The sequence below is a fragment of the Triturus cristatus genome, chromosome 6, assembly GCF_964204655.1.
Source record: "Triturus cristatus chromosome 6, aTriCri1.1, whole genome shotgun sequence".
NCBI lineage: Eukaryota > Metazoa > Chordata > Amphibia > Caudata > Salamandridae > Triturus > Triturus cristatus.
The window spans coordinates 1,517,408,370-1,517,435,366 of NC_140589.1; the positions used below are offsets into that span (position 1 = coordinate 1,517,408,370).

The 26,997-nt window shown below is 42.1% G+C and overlaps 1 protein-coding gene across 3 annotated transcripts in view; it reads left to right on the forward strand.

Moving 5' to 3' along the window:
* Positions 1 to 26,997, forward strand: part of PLCB1 (phospholipase C beta 1) — a 2,173,917-nt gene that overhangs the window by 1,058,544 nt on the left and 1,088,376 nt on the right. For all 3 annotated transcript variants that reach the window (XM_085612648.1, XM_085612647.1, XM_085612649.1), the window contains exon 7: positions 3,249 to 3,324. In XM_085612648.1, the coding sequence (XP_085468774.1) occupies positions 3,249 to 3,324 (76 nt within the window). The remainder of the gene's footprint in view (positions 1 to 3,248; positions 3,325 to 26,997) is intronic.

Below are 26,997 nucleotides of genomic sequence, written 5' to 3' on the forward strand. Positions count from 1 at the left end.
AACAAAAAACAAAAAGGGGAAGTGAAGAGGTAGAGCAAAATATAATAAGAAGTGGATACGTCCTCCTCCAATCAGTATGAAATAAACAGAAGGATCCACCCTTATTGAGATCTAAAAGAGAAAGTGTCCTTCCAGTGACCTAAATGTGTATCACTCCTATTCTCTGGGAGAGCACACAGCTTTGTTAAAATAACCCTCAACCACCAAAGGGACCCTTGGTGGCATGCTTCATCATCGGGTTCTTCCTGACCCGCTTCCGGACGGGGTGTGCTACAACCAACGAAGAAGTGGGAGCACTGAATGTGTGATGTAGAAGCGGGAGTGGAAGAGTCGGATGTGAAAAAAGCGGAGCCACGGTGAGGTAGTATCCCTGGCTAGAGAGCGACCTTGATGAATGTTTGACTACAGGTGCTCCTTCCCTCCCGTGAACAGGCTCATGGGGTACTAGACGGGTGCAAAAGATACCTGGTACAAGAGTAATACCTAGTAGGGTATAGTATTGTGTGCATGTTTAATGTGATATGCATGCATATGTAATGTTCTGTAAGATTTATTAACATATCTTTAAACATTTAAGAGTGGTTGAGGGATCTTCTTAGGTCGTGATGAGAAGCCAAGGGGATGGCTTCGAAGCATGTCGACTGAGGAGGTAACAACCCATTGTAGCACAGTACCTTCGTTCTTCCCCTCTTTTAACGATACCAGCTAATGGGAACATTAAAGTTTATTTTTCCACATAGCCAGGTATTTTTTATCTATTCTATTCACTCCACTAATTTCACATCCGACCCTTCCACTCTCACTCTTACATCACTCATAATATTTACTATTAAGTGCTCTCACGTCTTTGTTGGTCTTTGCACGCCCCGTCCCGCTGCGGGAAAAACCCGATGATGAAGCATGCCACCAGGGTCCTTTTGGTGGGTGAGGGTTATTTTAACAAAGCGGTGTGCTCTCCCAGAGAATAGGAGTGATACACATTTAGGTCACTGGAAGGACATGTTTTCTTTTGGATCTCAATACGGGTGGATCCTTCTGTTTATTTCATACAGATAGGGAGTAAACCCACGGTTCCGGACCCTCGGGGGTGCAGAAAGACGTTACTGACTTCTGAGGGGGGTATGGCACAATGATAGGTCATGCCACCTACACCCTATTCTTTTAATAAATACAAAAGTGCTTGGTGTCTAATGTGTTTTCTGAACCCATGGGTGGGCAGATTGGCGATAAATCCAGCGATCAGACCCCCAAGAGGACAGAACAACTGTTCTGGCCTGTAGGGGTATGAGTACGGCAGGATGCCTGACCATTCCAGTCCCCACCTCATTTCTTTAACATAAATACAAAAATCCCTGTGTGTCGGGCGGGCTTTCTGTCACCCTGTGGATGGCATATTAGGGTTGAATTGCCCAGCTACCCCTATGTTTAATCCCCAAGGCAAGGAAACTTGGGGTTAAACCTCTAAATCTGTTTTCTCCTGGGGTCAGAAAAAATGTTGGGGCCATTAGGGGTGGGGGTACCGCATGTAACCAACCTCAGTCTGCCCCTAGAGAGACAGACAGACTCTTGGGGCCTTGTGTTTACAGCCCGATGCTTGGGCGGGCCGGACCACACTCCACTTCTTTTGTCTGTATACATTAAGATTCCTGACTCCTGGCCTCTAGTGGACTTTCTGCCCCACTATCTCTGGGGAAGGCAGATAGGGGATCTGCCTCTCAGGGAACAGAAAGACTGTTGATGCCATCAGGGGTGGGGGTACCCTCTGATGCCAGGGTGAGACATTCCTAGTCTTTCCTTTCTTTAAAAAAACCCTGGGTCTATTGGGCTTTCGGCGCCCACAGTGAGGGGTACATAGGTGGTAGCTCCCTTTTGTCCAACCCAAGGGGGCAGGAAAACTGAATATGACCGATAATGGGACAGAGTTCACTTGGCCAACCCTGAGGGGCTGCTCCCCACCCCAAGAGCCATCCCTGTTGGGCAGTGGTTGCATCCCTGCTTGGGGATCACCCTTCTGCGGCAATCCCCATTACAATGATCCACTAGTGAGAGGTACCTTTGGGAAGGGGACATTATCTCCTTCCCAACAGTATCCTTCCAATCTTGATTGGTGCTTGGGAAGCTTAGAAATGCCCCAAACCCACTGATCACAGTGCAAATAACTGCATCCTGAAGACTATTGATGTTGAAACTGTTATTTAATTTCAAAATAAGGGTTTCCAGAAAAGGATATTTTTTTTAGTGTAAATATGATAAATAACACAAACCTAGTTAATAAAGTCCAAGTTTAAAAGACAAAATAACTTTAAAGCATCAGTTGTCACGTGGTAAATCTGCAGAATAAACCTGCACAAATCTTCGAGTCATAAAAATAAAAGCTATGCAACACTATGGTCCTCAATCCACGTTGCTCGATACTGGGAGTAAGTTAAAGTGCATGGGAGTAAGTTAAAGTGCATGCAATTCTGCCAATACCTTGCCGTAAATCCACCCCAGTACCATGCAATTACAAGTGAAACCCCACTGAGTGGGAAATTAGCATGTGGGACCGATTTTTTCCTATTGTGCAACAGTGTCCAAAATACCACTTCCGTGGGATTTGATGCATGCATTTACCACGTGCACTAAGCAGGTGGTAAATGTGTGGTCCTGTAGGGGGTAGTGAGTGAGAGTGGAGGTGGGTGATTAGGCGGGGGAAAGGGTTTTCTGTCAGCAGATCATTGTATGCACCCCTGTGTCAGGAAAAAACAACAGGGAAGGAGTCAAAGCCCTTTACATCTTTTAATGTGCGGAATTAACACACAGTAAAATCGCGTCTGCTTCTCTCACACCCTGCAAAACCAGGAGTGGAGAAACTGACCCACCTGCCATTAAGCGGAGCGCAATTAATTAGGTAAGTCGGCTCGGCCTAACTCGTAATGGTGGGTAGAGGAAAACAGGTAATTCAGCTGTTTCAATTAATAAACCAAACGGACTCCACAATATCGCATCTAACGATGCAAGTGATGAAAATCTGCTTTTATGGATTTTGCAATCTAAATCAAACAATGAAACATGGCGTGCCTACGACTCGTCGCTTAGTGTTCGCGTTAACATTAATCATGTTTTCTGTTTATTTAAAAACGCACGCAATGCCCCAAAACTGTTTCAGAAAGAAATGTGATGTTATGGTTGAAGAGCGTCGGCAATTGCTGAGCTGCCGTGAGCCTCGGAGCCCCTCTCATTCTGTGTTTATTGCCTTTTCTCTACAGCATGTATCGTTTATTCTCAGCAGACAGGAAGCGGATAGAAACCGCGCTCGAGTCATGCAATCTTCCATCTGGCAGGGTAAGCACGTGGGCCTCTTCCACTCATGTTCTCTATTGTCGTGGACGTGACGTTGCATGCGCTCAATACAGAAACCACAAAACAGGAAATGGTTTGGGCATGTTGGTTTGCTGTTGTTGTGGGTTCCGCCGGTGTATTAATAGACACCCATCTGTTCCTCTTCTACCCTTGCCGTGAGAAATACGAAGACCATGGATCACATCCATGGATTAACAAAGCATTCTTCAAGCAGCTTTGCCAGCACGATTTACGCCACACCCTTTCAAAAATGGCAAGGCGGCTTACCAGATGTACTTGATTGAACACATAGTCAAGTGCATTTGCCACCATCTTTCTAGGACATATTTGAGTAGTCTTTTTCGGTTTTATAGAGAGCGTCATTTATAATTAATTCTTCAACGTTATAGTCTGATGCATCAGAATTTATTTCTTAGCAAAGTCTGTAATTTCAGTCTAAACTGTGAAGTCATTATATCTGATATCCTAATGGAATCTGCATTACACTTATTTTGATTTAGTCACATCGGTAAATTCGCCCTAACAAATGACAATGAAAAACAGCAAATTATTCACGAAAAAGTTATTTTAACCTATTGGTCTGTCTGAGCTAGAACATGTTAAAATTAAAACACTAAAGATTCTCAAACTTGAGAAAGGAATGAAAACTTTTTAATGACCAATTATTTTGAGAACTCTAGACCAGATAGCCTTAAAGATTCATCCCTATGCCTTAGCCCATATTCATGTGTTTTCTTCGAATGGCATTTAATCAACGTGTGGTAAACTGCTTCACAACTTAAATTGAAACACATAGACTTACAGGCTATACTTTTCAGTAGTTGCATTCACAGTTACACTGTTTCAGCTTTTCTCGATGTGTTACAGAGGCCCAGCCATGAAGCTTTGGCACTGAAGCCGCAGGCAGAGCCTAATTCAATGGTCTGGAAAGTCCCTGGATGCAAAGTCACACATGCAGAGTTAATGTGTAAGCATTATGGGCAATGTGATGGCATTCCCATCTAAATTCTGAAGCAAGGTGCATAATGAGACATTTATAGGTTGATAATCTATAAAAAAAATTCCCTGTGTGTGAGATTGGCATTTCTAAATGTGTTTCATGTTGTGTTATAAAGCACAACTCATGCTGATACCACACTGCCTCTGTAGACTCTTTAGTACAGGTATGCTTAAGCAAGAGTTAATAGGTCTAAGGTAGTGACAGTCAGCCAGAATTTAAGGTTGTCCACATATCCAGTGTTGTTCATTTTCTAAGAGAGCAGAAAGTTTATTTAAGAAGCTCATTTTCAGGACTTTTCTGAGGAGTAGTTAGTTTTATTACACTCCCAAGGAAGGATTGGGAGAATTAAATACCTTTATACCCTAAATTTATGTTGATCGGTTGTGTGCATGTTTATCAAAGTTATCCACCTAGTTTAAAGTGAGGAGCAGCATTTAAAGATATTTAGTTTTTGGTAGCACCAAGATTTCATCCATTGATCTCTTTCATTGGGGTGCATATGAAATGGTGGAGAATAGGAGAAGAGGGCAGATGAAAGGTTTGTAACACAATTGTTGAGGTGGGAAGGGGAAAGGAGAGTCAAAATATGTAGTGTACATTGGAGGGCAGGAACCGATAATATATTGTTTTTTGTTGAAGCTTGCAATGTGTATATTATATTAATAATTTACTCTAGTCATGGCATTCAGGACAAGAACCTGAGAAAAGATGGGAACATAAAATCATGGTCCCTGTTCTCAATGACAATAAGCTCTCTTTTATCTCAGAGAAGCAATATACTGCACTCGGTCTCCTACTGCAACTACACTGTCTGTGGATATAGCCTTTATCATCTCTCTCTCTCTCTCTCTCTCTCTCTCTCTCTCTCTGTCTCTCTCGCTCTCTCTGTAATCAACACATTTACATACAAAGTCCAGAGTTGATTGCTTTGTTGGAATGAGATATGCCCGTTGGTCTCTCCATACACAACTGCCTCAAGGTCTTAGGAACTTATGGCTTTTCAGAGGACAGAGATGGCAGGAATTCAAGAAGAAATCCTTTCTAGAAACGAAGGTGATGGCATAATGACACTGTCGCAGCCCACGGTGGCTGGCTAAGTCTTCCAGAGTTCTTGTCCTACTTCTTGATTGCTTTGTTCATGAAAAGCCTTGCTCGTCTTAACCTACCAAGCACTTAACCCATTGAATGTTGTGGTAGTACTTGGGGGCATGTGTAGGGCACAAGGTGCAGAATTCCCTCATTTTCAGTCTAGTTTTACATAGGGAGGTGGTGACCAATGATGCAAATCTCCATGCAAAGATAGATAGAGCTTGATGGCCTTGACTTGCTGAATCTGAACCTTAACTGAAGAACCGGTGAGGCAACAGTGGGGAGACTTTGTGTCCTAGACACAGTTCATCTGACGCCACAACATTATTGCTAGGTGGCCAATAGTCTTCCTCCCTTATTTTAAATGCAATTGAATAATTGCAGGTGTGGCCTAATAAAACCCATAGTACATCCTGTTACCGATAACGGAACTGAAAATGGCTGGTGCATAAGGAAGGGGAGTAGTAATTATAAGGAGGTATTTAACCTCCTAATGACGGTGATTCTGCCTATAAAATGAGAATTGAACACCTTGAGATGTGGATGGGAATTACATGTCTGGGGAAACGGAGAATTTCATGCAGCTCCCTGATGCATCAAACAGGACAGATAGATACTTTTGTTCATTATGCTATGTTATGTTATGTCATGTTATGTTTGTTGCTTGTAATGCCCTTAGGGTGGAGAGAACTTCAGGTAGAGGTGATGCTGCAAAATTTATCAAGGGGTAACAGTGAAAGGAATTGGATCCTGATAATAAGATCAATACCAGTAGGTGATTTTGGCAGATTCACAAAGATTTGTTTATGAGTTGGCTGCACTCACTTTTGACTTAGGCCTGATTCTAAGGCCCCAATTTACTAAACTTTGATACAGCACAGCGCAACAAGGGAAGTTGTTGTGGTGCATTGTGTCAAAGGGAAAGTGCAAAAATGTACAATACAAACCAAGATATTGTGCAGTTCTGCTCTCTCATAGTGTAAGTGCACTTCTGGCTGCCTAGTGTGTTTTGTTCATAATAGTTATTGTGCAGTAAGGGATACCTTCCTGCACAAAAACTATTCTAAGAGGCGTATTCTTCTTGTTATGTGTGCTGAAGAATGCAGCGCACATGCAAAGAGTAAGTAATGATGAGAAATACTAAAATTCTTCCTTGTTACGCCAGCCTTGGATAGACACACCATTTTGGTACAAATCCATGTTGACTGACGTTAGTAAACATGGTTTTTGCGTCAAAATACATGGGTGGATGCTTAGGAACGCCCAGGCTCCACCCATGTAACGCCTCCCTGAAGCAAGGTATTGCAAGGCAGATCTATCCCATGCAAAGCCACGCAAAATTGATTTGCGTGGCTTCGTAAATCCCAACATGGATTTTACTTCAGGGCTGTGCCACAAAAATAGGGGAACCCAATGAAAAATCTTAATAAAACTGTGCCTGAATTTTCAGGACTGAAAGGCACCTACTTCTTGAAAGAAATCTTTATGAATCGGGGCCTTGAGAGGAACCAGGGCCTGGGAATGAGGTGGAAGTAATTTGATGAATTTTCCTTCCAACTGAAGGAAGCAAATTCTCCTCTGTCCCCAAAGCAGCTTCTACGCACTGGGACTGCCTGTTTTACTTCGAACCATGGAATGGGCAGTTTTGTGTGCTGCTGTGTTCACACTTTATAAATAAATGTCCTGCTGGAGAACAGTTGCACCTGCCCTTACCCACTAGGAGTGTAGTCTGCTCCGACACCTACAGCTGTACTGAAAGATGTGTATGTGCCAACCATTATTATAACTAGCATTATGAATTTTCACTGTTTTATGATATGTGGTGTTGCTTAATTATATGAACCAAGAGGTTCTCGTTTAATTATTCAGGTTGCCTTACATTTAACTAAACCATAAAAAAGTGAAACCATAACGTATAAATCTAGATGGTCAATAAAAAATGTCATTAATCGTATATGAAAGCACAGTACAATAAATTATGTGAAACTAGAGTAAACAACATGTACACCATCAGTCATATAGAAAACCAGTTTTCTGCAACCTTAAGGCAGTCCTTGGGTTAGGGGTTGGTTAGTATGTCACATGGTCATTGGCATACTTTCCTCAGATAATAATGGAATAATTATACTGTGCCACAGATCCTGCAGAAGGAGGTAATTACAATACCATGATACCTGTCTCAGATTTAAGGTCACCAAGCCAAGATAGTATTATTTCCTTGCTGAGCCATAACTGGACTTTGAAGTTCAGAAAAAGGGGAGCAACACCAGCCTTAGCATCATGGAAGAAAACCTGACTTTGGATGTCAAACCCATTTGGAGGTATGGTAGAATAGACACAGGGCCCAGTTCACAAAGGTAAACTTAGACCTGAAGCTCAGTGGCGATGTGTGATTGGCTTTTGGAATGATATCTCATTTGAGGCTATTAGGCTAGAATTGTGTGCCAGATCTGCATAGAGATGTCCTTGGCTGCTTACTTAAATTGGCAATATCACGCCTCTCAGGCAGCTCTAGGTATTTTGTAATTAGGGTGGAGTTTTATGTCATGTCTGGCTAGCCACTTCAGGCCCTTGGAGGATATGGCAACCGAGCAAAGAGCAATCATGCATTGTTCTTAGTGGCGGCCAACATCTGCCCTAATTGACGCATGCGTGGAGCAGGTATTGTATAACTTTACTGTCATCTATAAGACAAAACCAAACCATTCAGGGTTCAATTGGGTTCAGACTGATCACGTGACACATCCCACTGCCCAGATCACCAGATGTAATAGTGGAGCAAATTAAATTGAGCGTTCTATTAAAATGTGCAAAAATACAATAATTGGCTGAGCATTGGAAGTTTTTGGCGACGAAAAATCTTCTACAGATATGCAGTGTCTAAAAATGGAATTTAAAGAATTTGTCTGCGTCAGCCTATAATGAACACTTGAAAATGAGCCTTCTAAGCAAATATATTTATAATACTCTGCATCTGTATGCTTCATGTGAAAAAATGGAACTTGTATCTATATGAATGGGTACCTGCATGTTATATGGTTCCTATTTTATCACATTTGACAATGTCTTTACTTAGTGTATATATTCGGTGAGTAGGAGTAGATTCTTTTCTGAGATACCAGATTTCTTTCCACAGTGCACCCTGGTTAAAAGTTTCTGTGTTGCAACTGGGAATAGCAAGCGAACAATAAACAGACAGTTAAGTGTATTTGCAAACACATTTCACATAAAAAAAACATACCACTACAATAGAAGTGTGCACTTGACTAAAGTGCAAAGTCTATATTTAGCAAGATGAGCGGAGCATTCTTCAACACAGCTTTTAATAACTATAACCACTTATTTCTTGATGCTAATATTTACTGTTAGTACTTTCCATTAGGGTTGTTTGGAATAATTCATCTGATATGAGAAGCAGATACAATTTGGCGGGCGTGTCTCTCACTTATTAAATGTTTGCAAATAGGTCACTGTGCTCCACAAAGCCTCCAGCGATGGAGAGCTTGTATGTCAGATAAGCAGGGGTGCTGGTTGTGATGGCTTTGTAAATGATGCAGTTAGTTTTGAAAATGGTGTGGGCTGGCATAGGGCGCCAATGAAGTTCAACCCAGTTTAGAGTTGGTGTGATTATATTTCCTTCACGCCCTGAATGTGACATGCTGTGCATGTATGATGCCCCCAAGGGTACCAATGTAGCGTCTAGGAGGCCTTAGATTAGGGCATTGCCACCGTCCAGATGCAATAGTTTGAGGGCTTGAACAGATGTTCTGAAGTCGCTTTCTAGCAAAAACGGTTTGACTTTCTTTAAAAGAGAGAGCTGCTAGTCTTTGCTTTTTTGTTAATGTGTTCTGTGAGGAAGATGTTAGTGTCCAGGATGATCCAAGTGATTTGGCATGTGATGAGAGTTGGGGGTTTAAAGCCATCAAGGTTCTTGCCATTGAGATAGGTTTGTTCTGTATCTTGTTTGCTGTGCTTCACAAATAATAGGAATTCTGTCTGGGTTGGGTTGAGCTTCAGGAAGGCACTGGTCATCCAGGTCTGGAGGATGTGCAGTGTTTTAGGCGTTGGATGTCAGAAGCAATGGAGACTTTCAAGCAGAGTTGTGTATCATCAGCATATTGTTTCCATCTGCGAGTAGAGCACCACATCGTTCCATATAAACTTTTAAGATGAGTGGAGTCAGTATGGAAAACTGTGGGACTCCACATGTGATAGGAAACTTTTCTCACCTGGAGGTGCAGATGTGAACAAACTAGTGTCAATTGGGTAGGTAGGAGGAGAACCCATGAAGTACACTGCCAGTGAACCGCATTTGTGACTGGAGGATACGTATGAAGGTGGGGTGATCGACTGTGCCAAAAAAAGCTGAGAGGTCCAGCAATATCAGGTTGCAGGGTCATCTGTGGTCAAGAGGACTCATTTACGATGTGTAGGGTGGTGGTCCATGCTGTAGCATGATCTGAAACCAGACTGATAGTCATGCAGGAGATTGGTATTGAAGTGACCTTAGAATTATATACTGCTTTTTCAATGACCTTACTAATGAATGATTCAATAGTAATAGGCAAGGTCATCAGGGTCCAGTGTAAGAGTGGAAGGATCTGGCTAGTCATTATAGCTTCTGGGAAAATATCTTGAGTGAGGGAGTTATTGACAATGGTAAGTAGGGGTAGTAGAGCATACTCAGAGAGATGTGTGATGAAAGATAATGGAAAGACATCATCTGCTTAACAAGTGGCTTTGAGGGACTTGAGCATGTCAGCCAGATCTGGGAGGGACAGGGTTTTGAGGACATGATTTTGGGATTCTATTGCAAGCAGTGGGTGTGAGAGATGAAAAACCTCAGTATCATTGATGTGCTGTCGGAACTTCTGTATTTTTTCACTGAAGACGAGGTTGATTGTCTTGCACTTCTGTGGGGGTGAGGAACAGGTGTGTCTTGCAGCTGTTTGATGCAGTGCTTGATTGTCTTGGAGAGTGCTTATGTTGTTGGCTTCATTAATGCTGATCGTGTAGTAGTTTACTTTGGCTGATGTGATGAGCTATTATGTATACGGCCTCCAGGAGCTCTGTTTCTCTTTAATTTTCTTTATTGTCCCTGAATGGATTGTTTGTTGTCCGCAAGATCTTTAGACTAGCAGATGCTTCCACTTGCATGTTGTAATTGCTGCATGACATTGAAGCAGCTTTCCAAAACATTATTGAAGTTCATAAGTATGTAGTTGGCATCAAATGTGAAGTTGATGGGGTGAATGATGTGTTCCAGTTTTAGATTTTCTATGGAGAAGTCTTTGAAGTATCTGAAGGTTTAGTTTTGTCTTTTGAGATAACATTGTATTGATGGTAGTACGCTGACGAGGAAGATACATTGTTTGGATGGTGGTATGCTGAGGAGGGAGATAGGGATGGCAGAGTGGTGAGTCCAGTCCAAGGGTATGATTAGAATGCGTTAGATTGTTGATGATGTTGAGAACATAAAATCGAGGATATGGCCTTTGGAATGTGCTGGTTGTGTGACATGCTGTACCATGCTGAGTGTATCGATGAGTTTAGAGAGGGTGTCACTTTTTTTGAGCTTTCATAGTCTAGGAGGTTGGTGCTGTGGGCATATCGGATGGACGAGGTGATGAGGTGATCTGAAAATTCATCATGAAGTCATTCTTCTTTCCGGGAAGCCTGCATATGAGATGGAATGTTGCAGTCTGAGTTGCTGAGAGAGGAAAATGGCATGCCAGCATTTCCATGGAGCGGATTGTTACATGCTTGCCTAGTGTGCGGGACTAAGATGACTTATTGATGACAGCAGTGCCTCCACCCTTCTTATGGGACCCGTACATACAATTGATTCTGTAGCCTGTGGGTAGAAGGACATCAAGGAAGTGCGAAGATGGGGTGAACCATGTTTCTGTGATGAAGGAGGAGACAAGATTGTGATAGGTGATGAGGTCTATGATGTCCAGTGCATGGAATACTGCAGAGCAACCTTTAATGAGGATGAAGTTGAATGTGTGTTCTGGAGTTTGAGGGTGTGTGGAATTTATTGGGATGTCTAGGAAGTCGGGTCTATGTGTTGTGTGAAAGCTATGTGAGTATCTGGGTTGTCTATGTTAGGTGTGATTGTGGGGATTTAAAAAAAAAAAAATCAACAAAAGTGTTTCATTTGGAAAGAACTCTAAGATATTGTTCACTATATGTCAAATTAGACACCACACTCACACTCATTCAGGCTAACATCAATTATTCGAAACCGGACGACGCTAGACGGAAAGCGTCAAGATGGTTCATAGGCTAAAAAACACCCTAATTACGAAAGGGATCTCCAACATTACAACCAAGAATTTATGAGTTGCAATAGAAGCCACAAAAAACAATTCTCTTATCTGTCCCCTTCAATAATTAACGAACTATAAAAATCATCAGATCAGGGCTAACGACGCCTGTGACCCTAACAATTTCTATCCTGCCATATCTACAATCTGGGTCTGTCACAGACTGTTTTAAGATATCCAGCACATTTTAAACTTGGACTTGAATAGGAAAGACAGAGGTGTATGCCCTTGACTTCCACGTGCCCAAGATGTCCTCATTTCCTCCTAATTGCAACAGGAGGTGGTTCTAATTGTTCCAGTTTTTAACCAGTAAAGGGGAAAAGAGGAAGAATATGAGAACCAGTAGTTCCCATCGAAACGCGTTGACGCTTTACTAAAGGAACACAATCTGTGAAGAGACTGGGACTTTTGAGTACTTATTATTTAAATGGTATCGGGTCTCAGCCATTAAATTAAGTAATCATGATGTGGGCCAATTATTGACACAGTTCTTTTGTCTGTTGTATGTACTCTCCCTTTTTAATGTGTTACATGTTTTTTTACATGTTTTTCAATACGAAATTGTATGCAATTGATGTTTTTATTATGGAAATGATGTTCTGATCAAACAGAGGTATTGATAAAGCTTATGCCTCTTTTTTATAAAAAAAGATACACCTGGATAAAATTGATGAATAAAGTGATATATTTTTATGAAACAATTTTTGTCGACTTGCAAGTGATGGTTTTTGGTGTGTAGTTATACTGTTCCCTCCACGAGCGATGTTAGCCTGAATGAGTGTGAGTTTGGTGTCTAGTTTGACATATAGTGAACAATATGAGTCTTAGAGTTATTTCCAAAGGAAACACTTTTGTTAAAATGACTGTACAGTACCCTATTCCTTTGGTATAAGGGGTCCTTCTCAATTTTATACAAATGATTGTGGGGATTGGCAGTATGGGGTGTTAAGTGAGGCACATGATAATAATCTTACGTTGTAGGTTACACTAGTGGAGAGAGGCTGGCCCAAGGCCATTCCACGTCCTAGCAGGCAATGCCTTTGTCTGTGTCTGCCCTTTGCAGGGGACACCCGGGCGATGGGAAATCTTGAAGAGTTGACTGAAGTAAGGAGAAGGGAGGAAGGATGTCACTTCCCGTGCAGATGGATGATGTGAAGTCCAGTGATGTCACTTCCTAAGCAGATGAAGGATAGGAAATGCATTGGTGTCACTTCCTTTGTAGATGGATGATGGCAATCAAGTCCACTTGCTTTGCTTCTGCTTTTAAAGTTGGTTTTGGTGGGAAACCAGCAAAGTCACTTCCTCTGCAAATAAATGATAAATACAGTGATGGTAGTTCCTATGCAGATGGGTGATGGAATATGCAGTGATGTTGTGTCATGTGCAGATGGATGTTGGGAAATGAAGCCCTCTTGATTGGTGTCTTCTATTTCAGACAGTTAGACAGTTATGGTGGGAAGCCAGTGATGTCACTTCCTGTGCAGATAGATATAGGAAATGCAGTGATGTCACTTACTGTACAGCTGGATGATGTGAAATTAAATCTCTTACTTGGCTTCTTTTAAAGACAGGTTTGGCTGGAAAACCTAACTAAAGCCAGTGATAAAACGACAGACCCCTATCATCCTGACATCCTTATTATCTCTGTCTTTTGCATTCTTTTTTCTGGGCATCTCATAAAGCTGACAGGAATTGGTCCTTCTGTTCACAAGCACGGACCCTCTCTCTCACTGTGCTACAGATGCTGGACAAGGAAGAGACCAAACTTTTAGTCTTCCTCAAGCTGTCCTCAGATTTGATTTTCTTGGTGATTACATTTATTTGAACATCCTCACTGATCATTTATACATTGTGTTAGTGTGCTAACATCGATCACTTCTTATTTTTTGGAACAGACCAGATGTTTAAAGATTAATTAATCTTTCTCCCCTATAGAGATCAATAATTGACCAAATGCCTTTCAGTTTGAAAATGGGTAGACATTACTTTAAGGAAGCACTGGCATGAACGTCTACCAGTAATGTGACAATATACTGCTTTATGTATGTATGTAAATAGGTCCTCTAAGATTGTGTACCACATTTAGAAAATTGTTTTTCCAAGATCCAGTTCTGAGTTGTAAAATTCCATATCACCCTAATCTCTGAAAAAAAATAGTTCTGAAGACCTCAACACATTCTCATTCTTTCATGGAGAGCTACATAGCCCTACTGGAATATGCATGCATATTCCTGACAATTGTTCTTTGGTAGAAATGATAAAACATCAGGTTTCATAATGGCAGAAAACTAAGGCTTCAGCATCACATGAATTCCTTGAACATGTGCTCAATTTTGGATGCTCAAACCATCAAGCCATTCTTCTATGTTGCAGATCTCAAAGCAGTGGTCGCTCACTAATAACAGGCCAGGCTAAGAATTAATATTAATTAAGGACACTCTGATCAGCTGGGTATCCCTAAAATAAAGTTTGCATCTGTAAAACTTGAAGCTGAATGTTTAATCTCCAGCTCTAGAGATGGTATGCTATTGCACTGGATGTAAAATTCTAAATTGACTACCTGAACATAATGCTTCATCAGGATTCCTTTACTATCTTACCATGCAGTATGCTTAAGCTCCTCTTTATGTCTTTCTCAAAAGCTACATATCTCAGGCTGCCTGTTTTCCAGTAAAATTAAGAGATACTTTAGGACATGAAATAATATCCAGTACAAAAATAAAGTGATGTACAAATATTGTAAAAAGAAATTGGAAAATAATATATCATGTTTGTACACTTTTTATGTAAACTGCAAAAATATTAAGATACAAATATCATGAAGGCCATCTATACCATTGTATTTATTTTAAATTAGATATTAAAGCTTAAAAAAATTATACAAAAATAAATAGCTACATTTAATATGTAAGATAAAATAAAATAAAATAAAAGTGTAAAAATGTATACCCTAAACCTAATACATTATTTAAACAGGTAATTAAAAATAAATTACATTAATATTATTACTAATTTGAACAATAAACAAATTAGTAAATATATACATATAACAAACACATACAGCAAATTATATATAGAAAATAGAAATACAAAAATATTAAAGCAAACAATTTGAAATATAAAATAAAATAATGCACATTATTTAATAAATAATGTAAAATAGTTTAAAACATTGAAAACAGTTAAAATAAATATTACAACTCCAAACTAAACATTATTGGGAAAAGTGTTGGACTTTTGGAGGGTTCAGATTTACTATTCCCAATTCAACGTAAGCAAAAGTAGGAAGAGTATTCGACTTTGGAGGGGTCAGATTTCCTATTCCCACTCCAATATAAGAGAAATTGGATAAAGTTACGGACTATGGAGGGGACAGATTTTTTACTATTCCCAATCCAATTGTAGCAACAGTAGGAAGAGTGTTGGACTTTGGAGAGGTCAGATTTACTATTCCGACTCCAATCCGAGCAACAATAGGGAAAGTGTTATGCTTTGGAGAGAGGTCAAAATTACTATTCAGACTGCAAGGTAAGCACAAGTATGGAAAGTGTTCTGCTTTGTAGGGGTTGGATTTATTATTGTCACTCATATCTAAGCAACAGTAAGGAAAGTGTTAGATTTTCTATTTGCACTCCAAATCTGAACTCACAGAAGGGAAAGAGTTGGACTTTGGAGGGCCAGATATACTATTCAAACTCTTACATGTTTTTTTCTTCACAATTCTGTATTGGAATATTAAAACAAAGCAGTGTATAGGGGAAAGAAGGACAGGGAGCATAAAGTACTATAGGTGAAACAGTAATACTATATAGAAAAAACAAAGTACATGATGAAACAGAGCGCCCTAGGTACATTGCATGTGGTGTTTCCACAAGACAGGGGCCCTTGAAGGACAAGAAGGGCAATATCAAGGAGGATACATGGGTCCACAACTGTACACAGAATGGTCAGCAGGGTGAGGTTGGGGCCAGAAAAATATAACATGTCAAAAAGAAACGAATAGAGGAAAAGCAAACAGGGAATCCATACTCTCATCTACACACCCTGGGGAGGGGGACAGGGGGAAAGAAGAGGGAATAGGAAGAGAAAGGGGAAAAGAGGAAGAATATGAGAGACAAAGAAGAAGAGAGATGTGGAAAAGGTGGGGTGTGGGAGAGGAAATTGGAGGAAGACGGCACACACCCTCCAGGATCATGACCAGATGGGATCTCAAGGGCAGTGTCACTGTGATATGAAATCTAGTCACCCATTTGGGTGTATGAGGGCTCTCAATTAAGGGCTAGTGGACTTCATTCCAGTAGGTGCCCAGATGAGGAGGAAGGTCTCTGTATTATCCTGTTGGTTATATATGACCCGCTCATAGGAGACTGTCTGGCATCTCATCAAGAGCCATTCATCATGGGAGGTGGGGTTCACACCAGAGGCGGAGAATGCAGAACTCAGCCGTGGCAAGAGCTGTATGCAGTAAATGGCCCTGAAGGCGGGAAAGGTCCGGGGAGGTCGCATGACCATGTAGAAAGATCAGGGGCGAGGTAGGGGTGACATAATTGGTAGGGTGTCGCTCAGCATGGTGCCGGCTGCCCCCCAAAAAATTTGTATCCAAGGGCAATCACGGAGGACGTGTATCAGGTCACCACAGTCATGGGAGCAGCTTCAGCAATTTGCATGAGGTAACAGGCCCACTGCCCGCAGTTTTATGGGACAGACAGAACTTCAATCGTGCCTCCCGGGCCCCATGATCCAATGCCTCCAGAAGATCCACCCACTCCTCTGGTTCACATTCTGATTGAAGTCTGGTTCGCCATGTGATACCGAGAATATTTAGAAGAGGCAGGCAGGGACATGTTTTAAATTACACTTGTCTACAGACCACAAAAATACAATTTGAAAGTATAAAAAAAAATCTTTAGCTCACTTCGCCACCCTAGTTCAGACCGAGCCATATGCAAATCAGTCTTGACCCTGTGCCTCATGTGAACAGTCCAGCCGGAACTGACTAGCCAGGTCTTCCCTGGACCAGAAACTAGCATCCTGGGACCAGTTTCGTGGTAACACCCAGGATAGCGTGAATCCAGTGGCAAAGTGAGCAAGGGACCCACGTCTGGGCATACCCTGCCAACTTAGGGTGAATAAAGCAAATGCAAGGATATGATGGGACGGAGCGCTGAAACCTTTCAGACATTCACCCCCAGTCACAGATCTGGGTTGAATCCATCATCCATTATCGTTCTTTTGGTCACTTCGCCACCCTAGTTCAGACCCAGTCATTTGAAAATCAGTCTTGACACTGTTCCTCATGGGAACAGTCCAGCCAGAACTGCCTATAGGAGAGATAGGCCTTGCAGTAGTGAAAAATGAATTTATGAGTATTTCACTACTGGTATTGTATAAGGAATGAGCAGTTCCTAGGGGTTGCTGTCTAAGACAGAGGGAGTGGAAAGGGAGGGAAGGGGAAGAACAGGTCTTTCTTCGAAATGCCCTCACACACCCCAAGGGATGTCATGCTTCATCATTTGGGCATTTGCCCCTCGTCAGGCCGGCGCTGCAATGCCTGACGGGCTCCCGAAACCGGGGCTCTTTATCGGGGATCTTTTGAAGAAGCCGTATGGGTGCGTGTGGGTGTGAGGGATAGGTAGTGCACAAGAAGTGGGATGAATAAAAAAGGTTTTAGAGCCGTCCTACTAAATTCAACTTTTAATTATTGAGGTAGCTCCAGCCTTAATAAAAATATGTAGAAGCCCTGTGTAGGAAATAATGTTCCCTAAGGGCTAATCAAGCGTGGGTGTGGTCAACATGTTTCGTGCCCCAGCTGCCCCAGAAGGGGTCAATGGCACTTCGTCAGGACCATGTGAATGTGAGATGCGTGCACTGCCGTATAGCAATAGTTGCTAATTACGGTAGGGGGTAATTAATAAAGAACTGGTACTGGGATGTACAGAGACCTGTAGGAGAGGGGAGAGAAGACCAAAAGGGAAAAAAAAGGGGAGAAAGAAAACAGAACCAGTGGTTAAACCTGCTGGGAGGCATACAATACATGTACTGGTAGGTGGTACGGTGAGAAGCACACTTGTGATTCGTAAATTGGGATTCACTTCACTGTCTAATGTCCAAAAAACGACCAGTGAGTGCAAGTAGACTAAGTAAATGTGGCGTGACTTTTACGGTGCTCAGGTGCCAGAAGTGATTACTTGGCTGAAGGTAAAGTGAACGACAACTAAGCGATCTCGTGTGACTTGGTGGAGGAAACAATCTCATCACTCGTCATTATTGGCGAGAGTCACTCTCAACGTTCATCACTTGCCCTCATGTATTGGCGACAAAAATTAAGCAATGTTAAACAATGGGAGCGGGAGAGGACTGGGACCTCAGGGACACTGACAATTGAAAGGGGGGTAAAAACAGGCGGCTAAAGGAGACTAAAAAAAGGAATAAAAGCATGCAAGCTCGATGCGCTAGTGTCAGAAATTTAAAGCGCCGGGCACACGCTGAGGACTCACCCCCAATAACCTAGTTCCGGATGACGGGGAGGAACAGAGCACATTAGTTGCTCCGGAGTCTAAGTAAACAAATAAGGGAACAAGAGAGGTCCGGTTACATCAAACTGGTGACAACACTTCGGCGAAAAAATAAGCTTACCGTCTAAATCCAGACAACCAATTGAGTACTCACGGCAGTAGACGAGCAACTTGCCGGTGTCCTACCCTCGCTCTGGGCCCCGTAAGGAAACCTTCCGGGGCGAGTTCTTAAATAACGCTGTTTGAGAAGCGTCCCCGAACGTGGCGGCCATCTTGGGTAGGGCTATCCTCGCGCTTCAATCAGGAAAACATCCGTGAAATAGTGGTGACCCGGTTTGTTTCATGGCAGCCATATTGTAACGGGGAGAGAGGGTGTATGACCAGTATAGGGGTTGGAGCAGAGCATTCTTTTTAACAGGAGGCTACACAACTTCACTGTGATGATGTACTCGTGATACGGCGAGATATATTTCAAATTAGATATTGCAAAACGTGATGTTACCATGGAAAAATGGTAAACAAGGAGCAATTCCAGAAGTAATCATAACGAACTTTCCCACAGTGTCTGCTATGAAATATTGGAGACTTAGGAAGTTGAAGATGACCTCATGCCGAGTCTACATAAAGGGCTTGCTCTGTGATTCAATTCAGCCCAAGGTGTGTCATTATTCAAAACCTTTGAGAGTAGTCCCACTTGAAAAACCAAACCGTGATCAGCTAATAAGGTGGAATGTAAGATGGAGATTTTAGATAGACATATTACCGAATTTACCTTGGTGCGCTAGCTATTTGAGTTCAGTTCCGCCCAAGGTATGTCATCATTCAAACCCCTTAGGTGTGACCCCAACTTGAACACCCAGCATTGTTCTTTCCTAAACAGGGCTTCTTTTGTGATGGTAGGGAAGGCCTCTAGAATAGTCCAGTTTAGGTCATTAGGTGTGTGATTTTGTTCTGCAAAGTGTGAACACATTTTTGTATTGTTTTTTTTACACCGTACATTACTTCTGTGTTCAGTTAATCTGGTCTTTGCTGGGCGTGTGGTCATCCCAATGTATTGTAAGAGGTAAGGACACGTAATAAGATAAATACAGTTACGTGTATTACAGTTCGTGTGTTTTTTCTAGGTCCATCTCCAGTTGTTGGTGAGTTGAACTGTTTTTGTAGCTCGGGTTAGTGGGCAAACCACGCATTGACCGCAGGGGTAATGTCCGCTAACCGGAGGTAGGTTCCATAGGGTGGTAGGAGCTACAGGGTCTGTTTTTTTGGGTCTGGTGTTAATGAGGTTGGATGTGCGTTTAAAAGCAAATCTCGGTTTTTGTAGGGCCAATTCACCTGAGTCTAGTATTCACCAGTGTTTGTTAATTGCCCTTTTTAACATATTAGACTCTGTGGTAAAAGTGGTCACACATGTGATAAGGTCTGATTCAGGTTTGGTTTGTGATTCAAGAAGAATCGATCTGTTAGTGTTACGTGCTCTTTTTTGTGCGTTGCCAATGATACGAGCAGGGTATTCTCTCTGAGCTAGATTGGCACTAAGTTCAGATGCTTGTTTGTTGTAGTTAGTTATCTGGCTGCAGTTCCTGCGAATACGTAGGAACTGCCCATAGGGAAGATTGTCCTTAAGTGCCTTGGGATGAAAACTGTTGTATTGTAGGGGACAGTGGCTGTCAGTGGGTTTTTTATATGTGATAGTCTCCAGGTTGCCCGTGTGGTTGATAATAGTCAGGTCAAGGAATGGTAGTTCCTGTTCGGAACAGTTAGCAGTGAATTTTAAAAAGGGGTTGAGATCATTAATCCATGACATGAAATTTGGAATACTCTCAATACTACCCTTCCAAAAAATTAAAATGTCATCGATGTAACGCTTCCATAGGAGAACGTTACTCGAGAAAGGGTTGGTATCCGTGAGCACATACCTCGCCTCGAAATCTGACATATAGAGGCATGCCAGGCTCGGGGCGAAGGTACTGCCCATCGAAGTACCTTGGGTCTGGTGGAACATCTGTTCCTCAAATTGAAAAAAGTTCTCAGTGAGAGCGATGCTAGCACACTCCATGATAAAGCTCACGGGGGTTGGTGAATCCCAGTTGGTATTGAGCAAGATCGTCTCAACCACCTCAAGAGTGTTGAGCTGAGGGATATTGGTATAGAGGGCCTCTACATCCAGTGTAAGGAGTACATCTGATTGTGGACCCTCTGAGTTGGTTAGTTCAATCAGTTTCAGAACATCTCTGGTGTCTTGGAGAAATGTGGGGGTGGTACTAACTAATGGTCGTAAGAAATGGTCACAGAATTTGGATAATGGTTCCAAGAGTGACCCTATGCCAGACACAATGGGTCTTCCAGGAGGTGGGGAGACCCCTTTGTGAATTTTTGGCAGTGTATAAAAGTAGGGTACTTTTGGGTTGGTGTTCACTAAAAACTCAGCTTCCATACAAATAAGTTCAATGGTCACAGCGGCTAAAAACCAAGGATGGATTTCTAAAAACGAAGCTGAGTTTTTAGTGAACACCAACCCAAAAGTACCCTACTTCTATACACTGGAGCTACCTCAATAATTAAAAGTTGAATTTAGTAGGACGGCTCTAAAACCTTTTTTATTCATCCCACTTCTTGTGCACTACCTAGCCCTCACACCCACACGCACCCATACGGCTTCTTCAAAAGATCCCCGATAAAGAGCCCCGGTTTCGGGAGCCCGTCAGGCATTGCAGCGCCGGCCTGTCGAGGGGCAAATGCCCAAATGATGAAGCATGACATCCCTTGGGGTGTGTGAGGGCATTTCGAAGAAAGACCTGTTCTTCCCCTTCCCTCCCTTTCCACTCCCTCTGTCTTAGACAGCAACCCCTAGGAACTGCTCATTCCTTATACAATACTTCCTTGGTGCCTACGAGCAGGACCTTAAAAAACGTGGCTCCTTGTCCCCCCCTTTGGTTTATTTCACTACTGGGACATGTTAAACTTAAAAGTACATGTCCTACCTTTTAAATTCACTGCCCATGGGGTTACCTAGGGCCTACATTAGGGTTGACTTACAGGTAATAAAACTGGAAGTTTGGGCTAGGCAAGTAAGTTAACTTGTCAGGTTGACATGGCAGTTTAAAACCGCATATACAGGCTCTGCAGTGGCATGCCTGATCCTTGTTTAAAGGGCTACTGAGTGGGTGGCACAATCAGTGCTGCAGGCCACTAGGAGCATTTAATTTATTGGCCCTAGGCACATATAGTGCACTTTACTATGGACTTATAAGTAAATTAAATATGCCAATTGAGGATAGGTAAATGTTATCATGTTTTGAGTACAGAGCATGTGCACTTCAGCACTGGTTAGCAGTAGTAAAGTGCCCAGAATCCTAGAGCCAACAAAAACTAATTCAGCAAAACAGGGAGGAGGAAGGCACAAGGTTTGGGAATGATCTTGCAGAAAGGGCCATTTCCAACAAATTACATCTCATATAATAAATCACAACATAAAGTTCAACAAATTAAACAGATATATCATGACAATACTAATAACATGCTAAAATAACTAAAATGTATCAAATTAAGTTAAATAATAATATATCCAACTTTATAAAAATATTTTTAAATACCTAAAATATATTATTATTTTCAATATAAGGTCCACAGTATTCATGACATCACAGTATTCTGGCCATGATATTTCTTTCCCACAATATTTTTGTTCAATAATTTTAAAATGTTCTGTTTCGCAATTCTCCTTGGCCAAAATCTGAAAAGGTATTGCAGAGAGGGCATGTGCTTTCCAGGCAAAGTCACCACTCTACTCCCTGCAAGTGTAAACTGTAACTCTCTTGGTCAGCCCTTCTGTTTCTGGTGAGGAGAAGAGAGGGCTTCAAGATGCAATGTCTGTCATCTCCTTGGGCTTAACAGGGACTTCCATGCAGGTAAGGGCGGCAGCTGTTGCAGGGCATGAAAACAGAGAGTTATCAGGGTACTGCAGGCTTGTTTACGATCGGGAGGAAATGGGCAGCAACCTGCTCCACATTTCGAAAGCACCAGCAACTGAAAGATCCATGGAGAGTTGGGCTGAAAAGGTGCTGAACTAGCTGGAAGGAAGCTCCTTATTAGATGTCTAAATTCAGAAAGTTAGGCTATGGCCCACTATTGCAGGGATTCTGCCCCAAAACAGAGGTATGCGCAGGATTATAGGACCGTGGTGTGTAGGGACTGAGTCATCCTACCACCTTAGTACCCATGAGCCCAGGACCAACTAGCTATAGTGTCTCACTTGCTATCTTGCTCACTCACAAAGAAACAAATGATTAGACACCCCACAACACAACACTCTCAGATCTCTCAGGAATCACAGTAACAAGACACACACTTTCACTCACACTCTTGTACTTGTCCACAATAAGAACAGACAGAGACATGAAGAAGTTTAACATATTTATTTTAACTAACGTGCCCTAATATGTAGTATACGTGCCACAACAAGCAGGAAAATGCAAGTACAAATACAGTCAGCATAGCAGCTAATCCATATATGATGAAATGGAATGTCATAATGAAAGGCAATAGAGCCAAACCTCCCTCCTCTTGCTAAGAAGCAGTATTAATATATGTTAGAAGATCTTTGGGCTTTGTCAACAGACCGCATACCTTAGCCTATAGAGAGTAGACCTACATCATAGGTGCTGTCTTGCTCTTCTCCCTGGAAAGGTCCTTCTCCCTGTGTGTCCTACCTATTCGTGTATCCCAATAAGACCAAAGTACGTTGTCCCAAACAACAGCTGCATCGGTATGTTTTGTCTAGGTGCTAAAGCCTGGCCAGAACAAAATAACAAGGGGCATTGTTGTTCGACCTTGCTCACAATGTTCAGACAAAATCCCAGGAACATGCAGAGAGCGAACGCAGCATGTGAAAACAGCCGTTGAAATTATTGCAACATAAAATCCTGTAGTAACGTGCGCAAAGCAGCAGGCAAACTGCAGCTTGCTTATGCTAACTTAGTAAGGATGACAATGTCCCTATGGGCCGCGTGACACCACTGCCAGTGAGTCCAAGTGTATCCTTCAGATTCAAATAGTCTAGCCTATCAGGCTGAGATAGAATTTCCTTCCTTCAGCTGAGAAGTCCCTGCAAATGTTCTCTTCAGGGAGTACACCATAGGGTTCACTGTCTATGTGCACGATGACCAAATACACCTAGCAGCAAGAAGGATTAGTAGGAAAACATGTTTAACAATAGGCCAGCAGAGGAATAATACGTGGGTAATGGGGTTGTTCTCTGTGGAGAGCTTCCATCCTTCATCTTGAAACCATAATTTTCACAAAAATAAATGTTTTGCAATAGCTAACTTTTAAGGATGTACTATGCGCAAGTAATTTGAAAATTATAAACAATATTACAACAATGTATGCCAATACTGTTTTAAGCTTCTCAAACACTGGAAAAAGTATCACGGATACTTTAAAGTTTTCCAATTAATCAGAAAGACATGGAGGCGTTTATGAACAGATGACAGCTGCACAGGCATATTCCTTAAACTCAAAATATATTCAGAGCTTTGGAAATCAGTTACATCTGCCACAGCCTCAACTACAGAAAACAGAACAATTTCCTTCAATATACATTGCAAACTAGACAAACCTATGAAAAGAAGTAAACATAGTTATGGTTACATCTATATCTTAGTTCAACTCTCGTCCATAAATGTTATGTCATGAAATGTTTTTGGCCTCTATGCAGTTTTGTTATACCTTGTCTATCCATTTTCTACACTGAGGGCCTGATTCACAAAGGCAATCCTACACTTTTATGTAAGTTTATGATTTTCTCCCATTCAAAAGTTATTTTAGCATTTTTAAAACTGCCGTCTCTGCACCCATGCGGAGTCTCCTATCTTTTTATTTGTGGGGTCTCCTCCACAAGAGCGAAGCCTCTGTAGTCATAAAGATACTACTTGTAAAATACCTTTTTGAATGGGAACAAATTGTAAACTTACACAAAAGTGTAAGTTTACCTTTGTGACTAAATTGGTGGAGTTTTGCATTCCTATAACTATTAATAAACAAAAAATTGGAACCCTATTTTGAACACACATATCCAACATCAAAAGCATTAAAGACACATTTTAAAAACAGCTGGATTTCCTTGAAATCCAACCATTGTGGTAAACCCAGTAATTCTTAAAGAAATATTTTCTAGTTTTGATAAAAAAGCCTAATGAATCATAAAATGTATACAATGTGTTGGAAAGTGGGATATTAGTAGTGGTAAATATACATCTACCACAAGCAATAAGGCCGCTAACACAGTCTAGGTTTTAATAAATTACTCCAGTGCTCAACTCTTGGTAGTTTCGCTGCGAGCAGGCAGCCTTAACTTAGGTGACAGGTATGTAAAGCATTCAAAAACACCAATTTCAGTAAATAATTAAGACACAACACACAATAAAAATCGAACACCAATTTATTAAAATAGGAAACACTTTCATCTTTAAAATGACACCAAAATGAAAATACATCCAATGTAGGGAACCAGAGAAATGAATTTTTAAAGATTTAGCACTATAAAGCACCTATGACTCCACATTGGGACATCTGGTCGCGCTTGACCAGGACAAGGTCAAAGATCAGGCAGACCGTGATAGAGCCCTGCTCAGATGCCTTCACTAGTCTGGGTTCGGTGAGGGTTCGCCGGCTTGCTTTCCATGGAGCTCCCACTCAAACTCTGGATGCCGTACCTCCGGAGCTTTCCAGCAGGATGAACCAGCAGGGCAGGCCGGCTCACGGTTGAAGGTCACCAGCATGACTCTCGTCTTTGAGTTGGTCCCCCTCTGAAGCTTTTTTCCAAATTTGCTCCAAACGTCTGGAACCTCTTCCTGAAGTTTCCCTGGCAGTTCCAAAGTGTCCAAACACAATCCAAGGTTCTGGAATCTCCAAGATGGTCCTTGAAAGTTTGGTACTTCAGTTCCCACAAGCCACTTGGACAAAACCCTTACAAATCCACTAGATGCACTCCAGGCTGGGGATTCTTTGTTGTGAAAGTCCAGGTGAGCTCTGTTAACCCCAAGCTTTCAGGGAATCTACTCATTATTCCTCATGAAGCAAGGCACATCCAAAAGGCTTCAGTTCCAGGTAATGCAGCAAGTGCAGTCAGTCAGAATGCAAGACCAGAGAGTGCAAATCAAGTTTCCAGCTTGGAAAGCCTTCTCCTTCTCTCAGTTTCAAGCAGCAGATCTGAGATGCTCTGCACCTATAACATATTTATTCAGTGTTCTCTGGGGTCAAGCAGGAGACCACTCCTGCACAATGAGGTGCAGGGCAACACCCTAGAGCATGTCCACTTCCTCAAAGGTGTGGCATAATCTTCTCTCAGAGAACACTATTTCTCCACAAATCAATGTGGCTGAACTTGCAGCAGAGAAGCAAGAACTAGTCAAATCAAACTCCAGTATGGTTGATTTCCATTTTTTTCCTCCCCCTACAATCTGCAAATCCCTGCCTTAATCTGTCTGGGTCATGGGAACTGGTGGGTAGATGGCCTGGTATTCCCTGCCTGTCCTATCCCCTTTTGAAGCTCCATAGTTTACGACCAACTCCAATGGGGAAAATGAAATGTGAATTTTCTCCATATTTTATAAGGACCCTGCTTGTAGCTACATGACCCCCCCCCCCACCCGGAACATCTAGGGGAGACTTTAGGGGTCCTGAATATGCAAAAATAGTGAAGATCCTCACTCCACAGTGCTCCTAGCATCAAAGTCGATTTTGGGAAGCACTTTACTACAATGGGGGAAGTGAAATATGTAATTTGTCTTTCCCCAGGGCATATAAAACCTCTTTTATAAGGAACCTCCTTATAAATCCATGACTACCCATTCTTGGACATGTAGGGGAGACCCTGGGGGTGCCTACTATGCCAAAACTGTGTTGTTTATTACTTTTTAAGAGCCAATACTACCAAAGTTGAGTTTGGGCACAATATTTAAAAGCAGTGCTGCAACACACAGGGCTGCTTTTAAAATGACCTCAAGCTCTCTCTAGTGCACACATGGAAGTGCAGAACGGGCTGCTGGCCCCTAAACTGCCATGCCCTATTATATACTAGGGACTTAAAGGTAGTTTTGATCCCCCTGCCCTATTATGTACTAGGGACTCATAGGATAGGGCATGCCAATCATAGGGTTACCCTAACACATAGTGTCCTCTAATTGTCAGAAGGTGCGCTGGAATCTCCACGGAGGCAGAATGTTGCTTTTTCCCAATGACTGCCTCCCGGAGCTCACTGCGTTAAGCAGCTTCTCCAGGCCGGGGGAAAGGGGAAGTGGACAGAGAAGAGACACTCGTGCTGGACCTGAACTCCTTCGACGTCTTTCTTAGATGATACGGGAGCACCTAATGCACAGAGGGAGACAACACTTCAATACTACACTTGTACCTACTTCTGACTTCTTCCTCCTCATCGATCTCTCTCTCTCTCTCTCTCTTTTGTATCCTACCAGGTTCTGCGTGAGTATTGCTTCTCTTCTTTCTTTTTCTGTATATTCAGAAGATTGCAGCTGGGATTGAGGGACAGCTACTTCCTAGTGCACATGGAAGAGAAAAGGAACAGTTAAACTCCCTTCCTAACCTAATTCTCTAATTCTTCTATGGGCCTCTCTTCCTACCTTTCTCTCTAATTCTGCGACTACCCAATGGAGGAGTCTGATTTACCACATACAGCAGTTTGAGTAGTCTTCTTGATGAAACG